Genomic DNA, 17474 nt, shown 5'->3' on the forward strand with positions numbered 1-17474 from the left:
GCCACCGGTGCGAGCTCTCAGGACCGCTCCCCTCGGCGACCTGTCTCCCTTACTCTCGCGCCTCGCTGCTTCTCTCCCTGTTTACCTCTTTATCGGGCCCCTCCTCTTAGGGGTTGACTTTGTTTTCTAAGCAAGCAGCCTAAACCAGAAGAATCCTTTTAAACGGGCCTTTGAATTTTGTGCTCCTCCCTTTTTTTTTTTCTGGCGTCCCTTTTTGAAAATAGTCTTGGGAGCGGTTTTATTCCGTTTGATCCGTGTGGTCTTCCATGAACCCACTGATTCCCATATTGACTGCTGTAAGACTCTCATTTAGCAGCCTTTGCCATCCAGAGGCTCTGAAAGACATTTTGGCAATATGGTTCTGACCAACCTTACAGAAGCCAGTCTGCCCAAAGGGAATAAGGATGGTTGACGATAAGAGGCCAGGTTTAGGCCTGTCACTGCCAGGGTGCCCGGTGGTGGAGACAAAGCAGCATGGTAGCCTGGTTGACTTAAAAGTTTATTGGCTCTGCCTTCTGAGATGGTCCGTGCTCTGTCTGTGGAGTTTTGTTTCTCACTAAATAAATCCAGTTCTTACTTAAAACAAAGTTTGCCGAATGTGTAGGTGTTTATCATCTTGGGCTCTTGGTGAATTTCAGTAGATAAGAACAAACTTAGTGTTTTCTTATCCAGTTGGTCAGGTTTCTATTTTTTTTTTATCCCAGGCGTTTAACAAACATTTTATTTCAGATGAATGGCGCCTTGGGGTTGATGGTTCTGTTCTTCACATCAGATTTTCTGTTTCCAAAATATTTGTATGTATATGCCACTTTGCCCTTTTCCTTTCCACTTTGAGTATTTCATGGTTTTGGTAATTTTTGCTTAGCTTGTGTAGAGAATAATTCTGTTCTCTATATGTGCTAAGATTTGAACCGAGGACTTGAAATGATAATAGTTAGCCAAATGGACAGTCCTTGGCCAAAGTTTATAACATTTCTAATTAGAAGGAACACTTAAGGACTCTTTATGTTTATCAGTTCCTGAAAGAGTCAATAAGGGCAAAGCATGATTTCTCTAGGTAGTAAGTACTCACTGGCCTCAGCTAGTCTTGACTTTCTGTTGTTACTGAATACAGTAATTTCACTGATGTCAGTATATTTATTATGGTTTAAAAAATACTGAACAGAATTTAAAGTCTCACTGTAGTGTATTTAGTATACAGTCTTAGGGAAGTCGTTAAATCATTTGGAAAGGAACTTTTTTCCCCTTTAGGTATTGGTCTGTAATTCTTGGCTTCTGAAAGCATGTTTACAAAGAATACGTTCCTGATTTTTATAATTCACTCAAAATGGCAGTTCTGTTCAAGGAAATGCTATGTTCAGTATGTCCACAGAGAATTAGTGTTGGTGTGCCATCAGAGGTAGTGAACCTTTTCTGTAAACGGCTAGATAATAAATATTTTAGGGCTTGGCAGGCCAGATGTATTCTTTTGAAACTACTTAAGCATTCCCATTATAGCTGCAAAACAACCAAAGACAATACTTAAGAAATGGGGAAAAAAGAAATGAATGAGCAAAGTTTTTTTCCCCGTGAAAGGTAATTTACAAAAACAGGGGTGAGCTACATTTGGCCTGGGGGTTATAGTTTGCATATTCACCTTATATGAATGGTTGTGCATACAAATTAGTTGTTGTTTTTTTTTTTTTTACTAAGGATTTTTTCAGTTTACTTAGATGAGTAAAATGGTCAGAGGTGGGAGTAGAAATAGGACAACTGGGAGGAAAATAAACCCTTTCTAAAGACATAGTCTTCACAATATTTTTCTAAGTTATAGAATTACAAAGAGTACTTAATCATTTGAATTAGATATTCAAGACCTTTAAGAGAATATTTAACAGCAAAAGACTAACAACAGAAAAGGCTTAGTTGGCTTTGATTCTAAGATAAAGGCAAAGAAGAGTGGTGAATCTGAAAAATGCTTTGATTTGCCCTGTGATTACCACGTGGCGCTGAAGTGTGGGCCCTCCACTGCGCTGTTTCAGTCAGCTAAGTAACTGGAGGGCTTGTTTAGAGGATTTTTACGTATTAAAAGCAAACCTTCTAACCTTGTGCTGGTTAGTTTATATCCTACTATATTTGCATTTTTTCTTATTACTTATGGGAAAACAACATTGCTGTAAAAATGCAGCAATTTTTAAGAATAATTTAAAACCTTAGAATATCTTTCTTCATAAAATAGTGGACTAGATTTAGTCATTCTTAGAAATTTAAATAGAAATTGTATTAAAACAGGATGACAGGATGACAAGTATAATCATTGCACAAATATTTTCGAAAGTTCATTGAACTGTAGCCAGTTCTTATAGTGAAAGCAAATATTTTAAATGGGTGACAAATGCTAAATCATTTTCACTAAATAGATTTTGAAAGTTTTCCAGAAGTATTGAAAACTAGGTAATTTTATAATGGAATTGGAATTTTCTGGACTATTTTGGAAGTAAAAATTGATGCACTTATAATTTCGATTAATAATCATCTAGGATAAGCATAGGAAAATATCACTGTCAATACTTGGTAAAAGGTAATATGTATTTCTGGTTTAAAAATGTAACTTTGTTAGCATTCTTAGAAAATAATTTAAAAATGTGTTAAAAGTGGTTTCTGTACTTTCTTTCCCTTGAAGTCTATATTCAGTTTTGATCAGCTTGCCATAGTAAAATTGTTAAAATTAATACCTCGAGGTCACACAGTATTTAGTATGGACATGTGGACATTCTGTTTCTGTTTTTTAAAGTTCTTGTTGTGACACTGACACGTCACTACCTTTTCATTTGTCTCTGACAAGGTCTTTTATGTCCAGGAAGTATCTACTGGAACTAGTGGATCAAAAAACTACACTATAAGCGACCAGTAAGAAAACCTGTTTAAAAATTATTAACGTGTAATGGAGTGGTATACATCTTCCATCCCCTGAGGAATTAGAGAGTTTACTAAAATAATTCTGTGTAGAACTTGGCTCTACACCAATTATTTGCAAACATCAATGATTCAGTAAAACCTGAGTACTTTAAGGTCAAGAGATTTGGTCTTTAAGTACTGGTTTTGTTTCTTGACTCTTATGTGATTGACTCTCATTTTAATTTGAAATAGTTCTGTTCTTTGGCTGAAGAAAAATTGCCTATTCATGACCCCCTTTACTGAAAAACATATTAGAAAATAAGTAAATGAAAAACACCTTATAATATGGCTTTGGATCATAAAGGAACATGATTTGCAGTCGGTCCTCACTTTTCACAAGTTCTCTATTTGTGAATTCTACTTGCTAAAATGTATTTATAACCCCAAACTAATGCTTACAACACTTCTGCAGTCACTCATGGCCACATGCACAGTGGTGAAAAATTTCAGTCATGAGATATGCATGTTTCAAGTTGGGGTCAAGTAAGGTGATACTCTGCCTTCTTGTTTCAGCTCCTACTATAAACAAGGGTCTTTTTTGAATTCTATTTAAGGGCCACATTTTTTGCATTTTTGTGCTTCCGGTAGCTGGTTTTGTTTAAAATGGCCCCCAAGCAGAGGGCTGAAGTGCTTCCTTGTGTTCCTAAGGCAGTGAGGCCACCATGTGCCTTACAGAGAAAATGTGTGCGTTAGATAAGTTTTCTTCAGGCATGTGTTAAAGTCTGAGTTCAGCGGTAATGAATCATTATGTATATATTAAATAAGATGCCTTTAGGCAGAAACACACATAAAACATTATGTATTGATCAGTTGGCAAAAATATTGCAACCAGAGGCTCACAAGAACCTAGGAACAGTGTTTCTCCCAGAAGCAGTGGTTCAGTGTTCACTAATTCGTATTCATGGTGACTTCATAGACTTAACTACCATGAATAATGAGAACTGACTCTATTACCTCTTAAGTAAAAATTCAGTTTCCAGATAAAAGTTATATGCCATGGGCATTATTCCATGTTCTCTTGCTGTTTGGTTGGCCTACAGTGGATGTTGAAACCCTAAAATTAGTTTGTGGCTGAATGTTACAAAACAAAATTTAGTATGTAACTTCTTTAATTTTCTTTAAAATGATAATATTTGTTACATGTTAGAGCACTTTATAAGCTAGTGTCAGGAAGATTTTTATGGTGAAATAATATTGATACTGAATTGATAAATTGAACTGTCACAATTTTCTACTTTGAATTCGTATAAAACAAAGAAGAGTAAGGTTACAAAGGATAAGGTGAAGTTAACATGCATTAACGCTTGTTAGTCTTTTGCTTTTAATGGAGTCGGCATTGTAGCAACCAACCTAAAATGGAAAAGATCAGATAAAAAGTTTAGTGTCTATAAAAACAAACCAGCTACTCAGGTAATACACAATTATTACCAATACAGATATCAGAAATTTCTGCATTGGGAACTAAAAATGATGATACTCTGTGGTACTATAAGTAAAAGCTATCTGAATAGGAGGTTAAGCAGGCTGCTTAATATAGTGTCCTCAAAATAATTAGTGTTAAAGAATAGAACCAGAATAAAAGTAGTTTAATAAAAGAAATTGCTGATGGGGTTCAAGTGTACAGTTCTCCGACCCTTTGTTTACTTCAGGGAAAGGATTAACCTGTGCCCAAGGTGATGGCACCCCATTCCAGTACTCTTGCCTGGAAAATCCCATGGACAGAGGAGCCTGGTAGGCTGCAGTCCAGGGGGTCTCGAAGAGTTGGACACAACTGAGTGACTTCCCTTTCACTTTTCACTTTCATGCATTGGAGAAGGAAATGGCAACCCACTCCAGTGTTCTTGCCTGGAGAATCCCAGGGACGGAGGAGCCTGGTGGGCTGCCATCTATGGGGTCACACAGAGTCGGACACGACTCAAGTGACTTAGCAGCAGCAACATTGATGAGTGCCCCTTGTTTTCTCTGAAGGTTTATAAACAAGGGCTTCCCTGGTGGCTCAGATGGTAAAGAATCCACCTCCAATGCAAGAGACCTGGGTTCAATCCCTGGGTCAGGAAATTCCCCTGGAGAAGGGAACAGCTACCCACTCTTTAATATTCTTCCCTGAAGAATTCCATGGACAGAGGAGCCTGGTGGGCTACAGTCCATAGAGTTGCAAAAAGCCAGACACAACTGAGTGACTAACACAGACTAACACTAGCCCCTTATTTTCTCTGAAGGTTTATAAACAAACCAAACTATGGGGGAAAAAAAAAAAAGCCTAGTTTTGTGTCTAGATATTCTGATTCAATTTATATGTTTTTAGTCTTTTATCACTGAGTGACAGTGGTTAATATTATTATATAAATGAATATTCTTATGTGCCTATCACCATGCTATATGCTTTGAATTTATTATAAATCATTTAAATAGCCAAGAGGTACCCATGTGTGGCAGATACTTTATTTGCACTTTTTATAGTCAATATTACATCCAAATCATGATTCAGATGGATAAACAATCTAAAAGAATAATTCAGATACTTATTTCATACTTTTCAGTCCACTGATTTCTTTCCATCTGATCACTGAACGTTCAGTTAAATCATTAAAATTTTAAGTGTCATTGTGTAAACTTACATTTATCATTTTGTTATAGTATCTTGTATATTGCTTGATGGCAGAAATCCAGTACTGTTTAGTAAAATCTTATCGTAAGATACACATATTGGAAAATAGTATCTTAATCTTTCAATAATAGCTTTAGGGAACCATGGTCAGTTTATTTTTCTGTACTTAAAAAATTCCAATTGGACATTTTAACAATAGACTATATATGGAATTTTATGATATGGTATACAGTTATGATTAACTTCAAATTTTTTCCATTATAGACTCCACTTTTTGCAAAGACTGAGTGTGCCTCAGCATCCACAAACTCTTCACCTCACATTGGTTCCTGTGTGTTTTCCGTTTGCAAGTCAGTGGGAGTTAAGCATATACCAGCTGAAAAGCCAAATAAGGAAATGCATCCCTTCTCCCAGCAGTTCTAAGTTAACTTGTAAGTTAAATTCAGTGTAAGCTGAAAATGGTTTAAATGTTTTATCAGAGAACACAGCTGGAGTAGCATGGATGATCGGAGTAGTAAATAACGGAAGGATTTCAGAACATGTCTAAACACACCATCTAACGTTTTAATAGTTGCCTATTGGTTGTACCACAGAATATATGAAAAGTCTTACTACATGCCTGTAAAGTTACTCTAATCACTTTAAATAAATATCGTAGCAGTTATTAAATTCTACTTTATATATGACTAAACGTCTCACCTGTCTGGCACACATTTGGTGTTTTAATGGTGAGTGTATTTCCAAAGACAGGGATCTGATCAGTAGGGGGAATTACAGAGCTTCTCCAGATGGCAGCATGAGTTTGTCCTCTTATCAATGGAAACATTCCTGAGGGTTTTTTTGCTGTCACTCTGGAGTCTGGGATTTGAGTTGTGTCTCCACTGGTGATGTTTATAGTTAGAAATGAAAGTGATGGTCCGAGTCAGAGAAAGTTATAGATCTGTAGCCTTTGAGTTTGTTGTCAATTATCCATTTTTCTTAAACATTTACATAATGTTATATCTTTCACTAACTTTTTTTTAAGCTAGTGAAAAACGTAAGCATGATTTTTAACAGTATGCATGTAAAAGGCATGTAAGAAAGAAAAGGTCATACCTTTGATCTATGGTTTGGAAAATTCTTTAGCATTGAATAAGCAGATATTTTATTCTGGTTTCTTGTTGTGAATTCTTTGACTAAGAAATTTATGAGTAACATGATAGTCTATCAACATGTTCATATAACTAACGAGAAATATAGAGACTATTCAGCTTTTTGAATTGCAAGTATATAGCATCCCAACTCCAGGTAATCCTTATTTACTTGGGTTACAAACCATGAGACAATTTTCATTATAGGAAAAGAAATAGTAATTTGATTTAGTATCTTTCTTAAAATATCTATGATACAACATTCTCGGAATAAAGTTTCTTTTGCTCATAGTTACAAATTGTTAAAGTTTTGATTACTCACTGTCTTGAGACTTGAAAAGATTACTAAAAAGATAATATATAATATATGAGAATTTAGGTTTGGATACTTTTTTAATGCCATATAAAATTCAGAAGAATTTTAAGTTTATGTACTGTGGGCATGATTCTACTTAATCCTATTGGTATGTTAAGCCCACTGAAATTAGTAACCAAATGTCTTTCTTTGTCTTTATGTTTTGAAAAGAGCCAAAGCCAGTTTTTCTGTTGGCTTGGACAGCAAAGTGAAAAGAGAATGCTCCACTTTAAGCGATGTCAGCATCTGAAACAGATAACTCAGAAATGCTTGTCTCGCATCCATGTGAAAACAGATAAACATCCACAGCTATTTCTTTCAAGAACCTTTGCGCTTGCGGAATTAAGGAAATCATGGCATTCCATCTACTCTCTTGTTGGAGACAAAAATATTATCCTGATGGGACCTCCCGGTGCTGGGAAAACAACAGTAGGCAGAATAATAGGCCAGAAACTGGGTTGTTGTGTCATCGATGTGGATGATGATATCCTTGAAAAAACCTGGAATATGAGTGTGTCTGAAAAATTGCAGGATGTTGGTAATGAGCAATTTTTAGAAGAGGAAGGAAAAGCCGTGTTAAACTTCTCTGCATCTGGAAGTGTGATTTCCCTTACTGGGTCCAACCCAATGCATGATGCTAGCATGTGGCATCTAAAGAAAAATGGAATAATTGTTTATCTGGATGTGCCTCTACTAGATATAGTCAGTCGTCTAAAATTAATGAAAATAGATAGGATTGTAGGTCAGAATTCTGGAACCTCTATGAAAGACTTACTTAAATTTAGAAGACAGTACTATAAGAAGTGGTACGATACTCGTGTTTTTTGTGAAAGTGGGGCTTCCCCGGAAGAGGTAGCCAACAAAGTGCTGAGTGCAGTTAAAAGATACCAAGATGTGGATTCAGAAACATTCATTTCCACAAGACACATTTGGCCTAAAGACTGTGAACAGAAAGTTCCAACAAAATTCTTTAGTGAAGCTGTGATTGAGGGGTTAGCTTCTGACGGTGGACTTTTTGTTCCTGAGAAGGAGTTTCCAAAGTTAAACTGTGGGGAGTGGAAAAGCCTGGTAGGAGCAACATACATAGAAAGAGCACAGATACTTCTGGAAAAATGTATACATCCTGCTGACATACCTGCTGCCAGGCTGGGAGAGATGATTGAAACTGCTTATGGGGAAAACTTTGCCTGCTCAAAAATCGCCCCTGTCAGGCACCTGTCAGGCAACCAGTTCATCCTGGAGTTGTTTCATGGACCAACGGGATCATTTAAAGATCTGTCTTTACAGCTCATGCCCCATCTTTTTGCACACTGTATTCCACCAAGTTGCAATTTTATGATACTTGTAGCCACCTCAGGAGACACTGGAAGTGCAGTCTTAAATGGCTTTAGTCGTCTTAATAAGAATGACAAGCAGAGAATAGCTGTGGCCACATTTTTTCCTGAAGACGGAGTCAGTGATTTTCAAAAAGCACAAATAATTGGCAGTCAGAATGAAAATGGATGGGCAGTAGGTGTCAAGTCAGATTTTGATTTCTGCCAGACATCTATAAAAAGAATTTTTCAAGATTCTGATTTTACTGGCTTTCTTGCTGTGGAATATGGAACCGTCTTAAGTTCAGCTAACTCCATAAACTGGGGCCGACTGCTTCCCCAAGTAGTTTATCATGCTTCTGCATACCTTGATCTCGTTAGCCAAGGATTTATTTCTTTTGGAAGCCCAGTTGATGTGTGTATTCCCACAGGAAACTTTGGTAACATTTTAGCAGCAGTGTATGCCAAAACCATGGGAGTCCCTATTCGAAAATTTATCTGTGCTTCTAATCAGAACCATGTTTTGACTGATTTTATAAAAACAGGACATTATGATATAAGGGAAAGAAAACTAGCAAAGACCTTTTCACCAGCAATCGATATCCTCAAATCTTCAAACCTGGAACGACATTTACACCTGATGGCTAATAAAGATGGACAGTTAATGAGAAGACTGTTTAATCAATTAGAAGAGGAGCATCACTTCCAGATAGAGAAGATCCTAGTTGAGAAACTTCAGCAGGATTTCGTGGCTGACTGGTGCTCCGAGGGAGAGTGCCTGGCAGCTATTCACTCCACCTACAACACTTCGGGGTACATTTTGGACCCACATACTGCTGTTGCGAAAGTAGTTGCAGACAGAATGCAAGACAAAACTTGCCCAGTGATTGTATCCTCTACAGCTCATTACTCCAAGTTTGCACCTGCTATCATGCAGGCTTTAAAGATCAGAGAAATCAACCAGACTTCATCAAGTCAAGTTTACTTACTAAGTTCATACAATGCCTTACCTCCACCACATGAGGCTTTATTAGAGAGAACAAAACAGCAAGAGAAGATAGAGCACCAGGTATGTGCAGCTGATGTGAATGTCCTGAAGAATTACGTGGAAAAACTTGCACAAAATCAATTCATATGAAAGTTTTCTGAGTAAAAGAAAAAAAATTCTGGTGAAAAGCATGCAGTAATAAATCACAAAAGTTGATTTTGAGTACAAGTAACATTTTGTTTTTTATGCAAATATGTCTGTCTGTATATAGATCTGTTATCTTTTGGAATTTCAATAGCCTCATCTCTAGGTCTGTCCATTGTCCCTACACATGCTTCTTGGATCCTTAATCTAGAAGTGACAGAAAGTAGCATAACGTATGGACCTTTGGGCTGTGTTCTGTACCCATGTGGGATATATTGGTTTCTCTTCCCTCATCCCCACTTTTAAATGGACCAAAATGTCTGGTACTCTATCTGACACTTAAAATATTTCAGCATAGTTGTTACATAGTATATCTGTAACCATTATTAGTTGTTTATTGACTAGAAAGATAATTTACACTCCAATGGTTAACTTATTTAGAAGTAGTAAGCTCATCTATTAAGAAATGGCTGGCATTTTTGACTCTCTTCAAATTCCATTTTGGACTATAATTAATTAAGTGGATCCTATACCATCCGGATTAGATATGTGTTCCAGCCTTCACTCCCCTTGGGATGTGTATAGTTAAGGTGATGTAGTTTGCAAATCAAAACACAAGATTTAAATCTAGGATGTGATCATCAACAGAACTACCTAGTAGTAGATACAGAAATAAAATCACATATCTGTTTCAAGAGAAAAGCTTTCCAAAATTCAGAGTATTTGAATAGTCTTAAGTATGGTTATAGTTATAGCAGTTTTCTTATATTATTTGGACTTCATTCCTATATAATTTGTCTATTGTCTTTTTTCTCAGTGAACATTGTCTTTTTTGGCAGCTAAAACCACATGCAATTGATTCACATATTTAGTGTTTCCTTCTTTGTAGTAACAATGCATTATAATCATGGTTTACATTTGTGAATTTCTTGGATGTTTTATTTCTGAATTAAAAGATTTGTCACTGAAAGGACCTGCTAGTGTAATGGACTACTCTCAACCACAAGATGGCATTCCTAACATAATTTGTCTTTGCTGATAATACTCTGCTTCATTTTCTGGGAGAACTCCCTCCATAAAGAAACATATTGCAGGTTGTCAAGAAAAAAATTGTAAAAGTTTAATGAGCAGAAATGATTTGTTTAAAAATTTAAAAAATTAAACCAACTATGGTAACTTTGGATCTCCAGCTTCTAAAAAGTACATTCTAAAACCAAAATTTGAAAACCAAGAAACAGAAAATAATGGAGGATTCAAAGTTCACTTACTCATGTATGTCTTAGTTATTTTATCATTTGCTTTTAAGGATAAGTGTTTCAATAACCAGTATGTTTAGAAAATACATGTAAATTTTCCTGTGTGTATGAGAATGCACTATTTTTCTGAAAGTGGGAGGGACAGTTTTGTTTGTTTTTAAAAGACATGAGTTATGCCCACGAGACTATAGTGAAGGAGACAACGTGTAAAATTGAATCAGGTTCAACATAGAAGAGTTACTGCAAGACAGTTCATGAGTAAGTAAAAAGTAAAGGATACAGTCAAGAGCTGTCGGATTACCATGGCCCAGTTAGAAAAGGTGTCGCAGAAGACACAGAAGCTGCTGGGAGTCCTGAAGGATGGCAAGATTTTCTAGGTGAAAAGGAAGGGGAAGTACATTCTAGGTAGACAAGGGAAATAGGTACAGTGAGTTGTTCAAGAGAGCACATTCCTTTATCTCCAGTTTGTTTGTTCTCTTATTTCATGCTTTCCCTTTTTCTCAATACCAAGTCTAGCCCTTCCCTCTCAGCTAATGACCTTGCCTCAGTCAAGAGGAAGTAAGCCATCAGTGAAGACATGGCTTCCTGTCACCAAGTGTCTAAATCTGCTGTACTGTTTTCTCCTCACCTGCTCCCCCTGGATTGGATTGGGTGATATTCCTTCAGGTGTGTCTCGGCTTCTGTTCCTGTCAGAATACTCCCGTCACTTGCTTCATCCGCTTTCTCCTCTAGTGCTGCTTCAGCTTCTCCCTTCTGACGGGACCTGCCTTTCTATACCATTCAGGTGCTCTCTTTTCACATCATAAAAAGTATAAGAGCAGAACAAGTCAACATCCACATTCCCCCACTCTTTTATTTATGTTCATTCAAGACCAAGCCGCTTCGAAAACAGTTGTCTACGTGTGTGGTCTCCACTTTCTTGCCTCTCATGTTCTCCAGAATGTGTAAAGTACGGGTACTGTTCGGGGAGGAATAATAAAACAGAAACACATGTGCTGCTCTTCACTTTGCTTTCAGAGTAGAACATGCCTTGTGTTTGACACCTGTTGTGGCTCCTATTTGATTACATTCGCTTCTCTCCCTTAGAAGTAACCACTATCCTAAATTTTCTCTTTATCATTTCCTTATTTATATGTGCAGTTTTGCCTCTTTTTAAATTTTATGTAAATGGAATCATACTATACATATTTTTCCATGACTTTGTTTTATTCAATAATTTAAAAATTTAACCATGCAGATGACAGAAGGCAGAGTTCATTAATTTTAATTACTGTATAATATTCTATAGAATGAATGCCACAATTTATCCATTTATGTTAGTGGACATTTAAATGGTCTAATATTTATCTGTACTTGTATCCAATAGGTATACTGTTTCATAAAATTTGTATTGAAAGCTAGTGAAAATGAACTTCTAAACATCTGTGATTCTTTCTAATGGTATATAAAAATATATTTCATATCTTAGTTGTATTAAAATGTGTGGTTTGTTTATAATATGAAAAATTATCAGTTCTTGAGCAATGGTTGTAATTTCTTCCTTCTCCAATCTTTGAAATTATTTTACAATGTCAAAAATATGGTGAATTTGTAAGATTTTTTAGAAAAAAGATGAGATTTTTAATTGGATATCAATGAAAATAGTAAAATGGTTTTTCATCAAAATAGAGTTTAGAAGGTAATAAATTGTTCTGTTTGAAGTTTTTGTTAGATTTTAATAGCAATTCACTTCCCAAAACAATCATGGCAAATACTGTTTCTCTCAATCCATTAGATCATTTAAAACATGTTCTAAGTCAAACTACTTAAAGCATTAAGAAAAAAAAGTAGCTGTTTTCACATGAGCCTCAAACTCATGGGAACATAAATAATAGAGTTTTGTGCAGAAAGATGATTAAAGCCTGATGATTAAAGCCTGTGTATGAAATAGTTATTGGTGTGGGCCCTGTCTGTGTACTCCAGCCACTCTTTGAAACTTTAAAAACAAATAGCCTCCTTTAAAATCAGAGGTAGAATAAGCTCCTCTGGTTCAAAGAAAGCAAAGCCAAGCAAATGGTCAGTGTCATGGAGAAGGGACCTATGAAACACAGGAAACCAAACCAACATCATGTACAGCAGTTCTCTTGCTCAGTTGGCAAGATTTAGACCAGAGGCCTGTATCAAAAAGTTGTTTGCTTCCTACAGAAGGTGTATTTCTCAGTTCAGCTATTTTTCTGTCTAAACTCTTTATTGCTGTATAAGTTCTTGGGTCTTTCTTTATTTCAGTGGTGGTAACAATTGTCTTGAGCTGAGGTTCCATGTTCAGCTGTGGCGCTACTTGTTCAGTTATTATCATAGACTTTATTGGGATTGTAATGGCCTATACAATGCAGGGTTGCTAATGGCAGGTTTAGTTTCACTTACAAATATTAGGAGGGTTTGTAATTTTAAATTACTTAAATCCACAAGGGGCTATCTTAAATCAATTCTTAAATTTGGTGATGGAGCCCTGAAGTTATTTGTTTTGAATTTTATTTCTAAGGCTCAAATCAAATAGCTGAAGTTTTCAGAGAATAATTTTACTTGCTCTTGATGCTACCTTTTTTTCTGGAACTCTCTCCGATCTGTTTGAGATTTTAAATATAATTGGCTGACATAATATTAGGAAAAGGAGTATGTCAAGGCTGTATATTGTCACCCTCCTTATTAACTTATATGCAGAGTATGTCACGAAAAACTCTGGGCTGGAAGAAGCACAAGCTGGAATCAAGATTGCCAGGAGAAATATCAATAACCTCAGATGTGCAGATGACACCACCCTTAATAGCAGAAAGTGAAGAAGAATTAAAGAGCCTCTTGATGAAAGTGAAAGAGGAGAGTGAAAAATTTGGCTTAAAGCTCAACATTCAGAAAACTAAGATCATGGCATCCAGTCCCATCACTTCATGGCAAATAGATGGGGAAACAGTGGCTGAGTTTATTTTTGGGGGCTCCAAAATCACTGCAGATGGTGATTGCAGCCATGAAATTAAAAGACGCTTACTCCTTGGAAGGAAAGCTATGACCAACCTAGACAGCATATTAAAAAGCGGAGACGTTACTGTGTCAACAAAGGTCCATCTAGTCAAGGCTATGGTTTTTCCAGTAGTCATGTATGGTTGTGAGAGTTGGACTATAAAGAAAGCTGAGTGCTGAAGAATTGATGCTTTTGAACTGTGGTGCTGGAGAAGACTTGAGTGTCCCTTGGACTGCAAGGAGATCCAGCCAGTCCATCCTAAAGGAGATCAGTCCTGGGTGTTCATTGGAAGGACTGATGTTGAAGCTGAAACTCCAATACTTTGGCCACCTGATGTGAAGAACTGACTCATTTGAAAAGACCCTGATGCTGGGAAAGATTGAGGGCGGGAGGAGAAGGGGACAACAGAGGATGAGATGGTTGGATGGCATCACTGACTATGGACGTGAGTCAGTGAACTCCGAGAGTTGGTGATGGACAGGGAGGCCTGGCGTGCTGCGGTTCATGGAGTCTCAAAGAGTCGGACACAACTGACTGACGGAACTGACTGACATAATACTTAAACAACTGCCAAATCAACATGGGTCATTACCAGAAAATACATCATTTCTTGTAAATTTCACATCTGTGTAGGGTTCTTCTCTATTAAAGTCATGTAACTTAATCTTAAAAGATCTGAATAGCATATTTATTCACAGTATTCTGTATATTTTCCAGAAAAAGAGTCATCAGGTCAAAAGGTACCCCCTCTTCCTTCAGTGTTGTAGCCTACTGTGAAGAAATACTGAACATCTTTCTCTTGAGAAAAGTTAACTAAAAGTTAACTATTAATAGTATAACTATTTTACTGGCAGCAGAAAGAAAGAAAATATTAGTTTAAATTGGGTCAAGAGCATAAAATTTCTACTGGCGAAAAGTGATACCAAAAAAAAAAGTCATACTGAAATGAAACAAAATTTTAGGGAGAAAACAAAGCTAAAATATCCTTTGAAATATGCAGGTCATTCTTGTCAAAGAGGGAAAAATCACATGTAGGAGCTTTGTAATTTGTAAAATGATTACAAATTGTTTGATTTTTCCCAAGGCCTCAGAAAGGGAGAGAGTGCCTAGATGTGGTCTCCAGAGTGAGAGGTCCAGAAATTAAATTTTGTTCATGTACACAAAGTTGCACAGATTTAGAGATTTTATTTTCTACTAATCACACATATGAGTTAATATAAACTAAAATGTACATTTTTTGATTTATAATTGTTGATACATTTTTCTGGTGACCACAGATTTGGTCTTTTCTACCCAAGATTCTTCATCCCTTAGATGAAGATATCTAGGAGACTGTAGTTCATTTGGCAAATATGAAGTCAAACCACAGAGAGAAGGATAGTTTTCAGGGATATTTCACTCACAATTATCTGATTTATTCAACAACATAGAATACCTCTTGAGTAAACAATATTCTTCCCTGTTTGACTCAAGGTGATTCTTCTCTGAACAGTGCTAATATATACTGCCAACTTTGATCTTTGGATCATTACTCTGCAAGATCACACACTTTGGGTGAATATGCACCTTTTTCAGATTTGTTACAAAGCAAAAAATTCAGAGTCTCAATCCCTGAGAAGCTTATGGGGAACTAAGGTAAGTAATTCAACTTACTACTAGAGCATACAGTAAATACAATCATCAGGACCAGACAGAAACATGGTGTACCCTGAGAAAGCTAAGATATTTGGTTAGATATTTGGTTCCCATTCAAATTGATGTTCTCTAAGTATGTGTTGCTGAAGCTGAAACTCCAGTACTTTGGCCACCTCATGCGAAGAGTTGACTCATCGGAAAAGACTGATGCTGGGAGGGATTGGCGGCAGGAGGAGAAGGGGACGACAGAGGATGAGATGGCTGGATGGCATCACTGACTCGATGGATGTGAGTCAGTGAACTCTGAGAGTTGGTGATGGACAGGGAGGCCTGGCGTGCTGCGATTCATGGGGTCGCAAAGAGTCAGACACGACTGAGCGACTGAACTGAACTGAACTGAAGTATGTGTTGCACTTTTCTTTTGGAACATGACTACAGTTTTCTCACAAACCCCCACACCACAAGCACACTGCAAGGAAGGACAGAGAGGGACACCTTCTGGCAGAGGTCTCCTGTGCTGTCCTAAGCAGCTCAGCTCTGGCAAAGAGAAGTGAGTGAAAGTTGCTCAGTTGTATCCAACCTGCGACCCCATGGACAAACCTTACTAGCAAAACAAAAACATGGAAACTAACCAAACTCATCCTCTTTGAAAGGCAGTTTAGAAACCCTTTATTGCTATTCAAGCATATTCTTGGGTCTTCTCACCTGATTCCTAAAAGCTTGTTGCTATTCAAGCATATTCTTGGGTCTTCTCACCTTCTAATTCCTAGAAGCTTATTGCAGTAATCCTAAGAGCCAATGGTATTGAGAAACACTATCTTCTCTTCCCGCAATATTCCTGTGTGTATGTGCTCAGTCATGTCTAACTCCTTGCAACCCCAGGGACTGTCGCCCAAGAGGCTCCTCTGTCCATGGGATTTCTCAGGCAAGAATACTAGGGTGGGTTGCCGTTTCCTTCTCCAGGGGATCTTCCCGACCCAGGGATTGAACCCTTGTCTCTTGTGTCTCCTGCATTGCAGGTGGACTCTTTACTGCTGAGTCACCAAGGAAGCCCTGCAGTGTTCCTGACAACAGGTAAATCTTTTTGAAGACAGGTGCCCTGGACCACTGGCTGGCTCTTCCCTAATCCACTTCAGGCCTTGGTCATGTTTTAGACCTGGGGCTATGGGATGGAAGTGAAAAAGACATAGAGATCAGACTGAGGGATCAAAGGCATTCTAGAGGAGAGGCTCACACGTGAGTCCAAGTTTAAAGGTTAGGTGGAGGCTCAAACATGAGTCAAAGTTTAAAGGTTAGGTGACAGTTGACATAGGTGGATTGGGTGGGGAGTGCTGGGTGTATCACTCAACTTTCCTGGAACAAAATGTGTATGTATGGGTTTGTGAAGATGAAGCTAGAAAATCAGGCATGATCCATGAGTTTTCATGTGTCTGAAAGCTAAGAGATATCACTATGGTAACATAAGTTTACTTGCCATAAACTTACGGTAAGTAGAATACCATAATCAACACTTGATTTAGAAAGATGGTATTGGCAATTGCGTGGGGTGGATGGAAGGGATTAGACTCACAGACCTAAGACTCATTAGGAGGCCCGAGCATGGACTGCAGTGGTGGAACCTAAAGGAGTGAGCAGTTGCCAGAAATACTTAGGACATTGCTTCATAGGATTTGATGACAGATTAAAGGAGGGGGCATGAAGAAGGGTTTATAAGCTAGTTGGATGGTTTTACTGTTCACAGAAATCAAGAATTTCTGTGCAGAATTGGTGATGAATAGAGTGGAGAGGAGCTGGTGATGGTTTTCCTCATCTCACTGGACATTTAATTTTCACTCTAATATTCCATCACATCTTAGTCTCCAAATCCTCATTAAAGAAGAGAAAATAAGCTAACTCACTTACTAATGGAAGCATGTGGAGATTTGAAGTTTACCTCCAAACAAATGCATCTCTATTTCTCCCCTGACTCCCAAAACTGTCTTGCTCTTCTTTCCTCCTATCTTTTCTTTTCATGTTCTACTAAAAACATTCCTAAATCCTACCCATCTGTTTGTTAGCATTTTCAACTTGCAAATCAGAATTTATTTCATTTAAATTATCCCCTGAGCAACCA

At 37.3% G+C, this 17474-nt stretch overlaps 1 protein-coding gene across 9 annotated transcripts in view; it reads left to right on the forward strand.

Annotated features, from left to right (window-relative positions):
• Positions 1 to 12644, forward strand: part of THNSL1 (threonine synthase like 1) — a 138753-nt gene extending 126109 nt beyond the window's left edge. For 7 of the 9 annotated variants that reach the window (XM_060397356.1, XM_060397355.1, XM_060397354.1 and 4 more), the window contains 2 exons: positions 5810 to 5976; positions 7202 to 12644. In XM_060397356.1, coding sequence (XP_060253339.1) covers positions 7250 to 9481 — 2232 coding nt within the window. In that variant the 5' untranslated portion in view covers positions 5810 to 5976; positions 7202 to 7249 and the 3' untranslated portion in view covers positions 9482 to 12644. Of the gene's footprint in view, positions 1 to 5809 lie in introns of all 9 variants that reach the window. The other 2 variants (XM_060397351.1, XM_042230539.2) reach the window with 2 other exon arrangements.
• The last annotated feature ends 4830 nt before the right edge of the window (positions 12645 to 17474 follow it).

This window comes from Ovis aries, chromosome 13, assembly GCF_016772045.2.
Source record: "Ovis aries strain OAR_USU_Benz2616 breed Rambouillet chromosome 13, ARS-UI_Ramb_v3.0, whole genome shotgun sequence".
Lineage (NCBI taxonomy): Eukaryota > Metazoa > Chordata > Mammalia > Artiodactyla > Bovidae > Ovis > Ovis aries.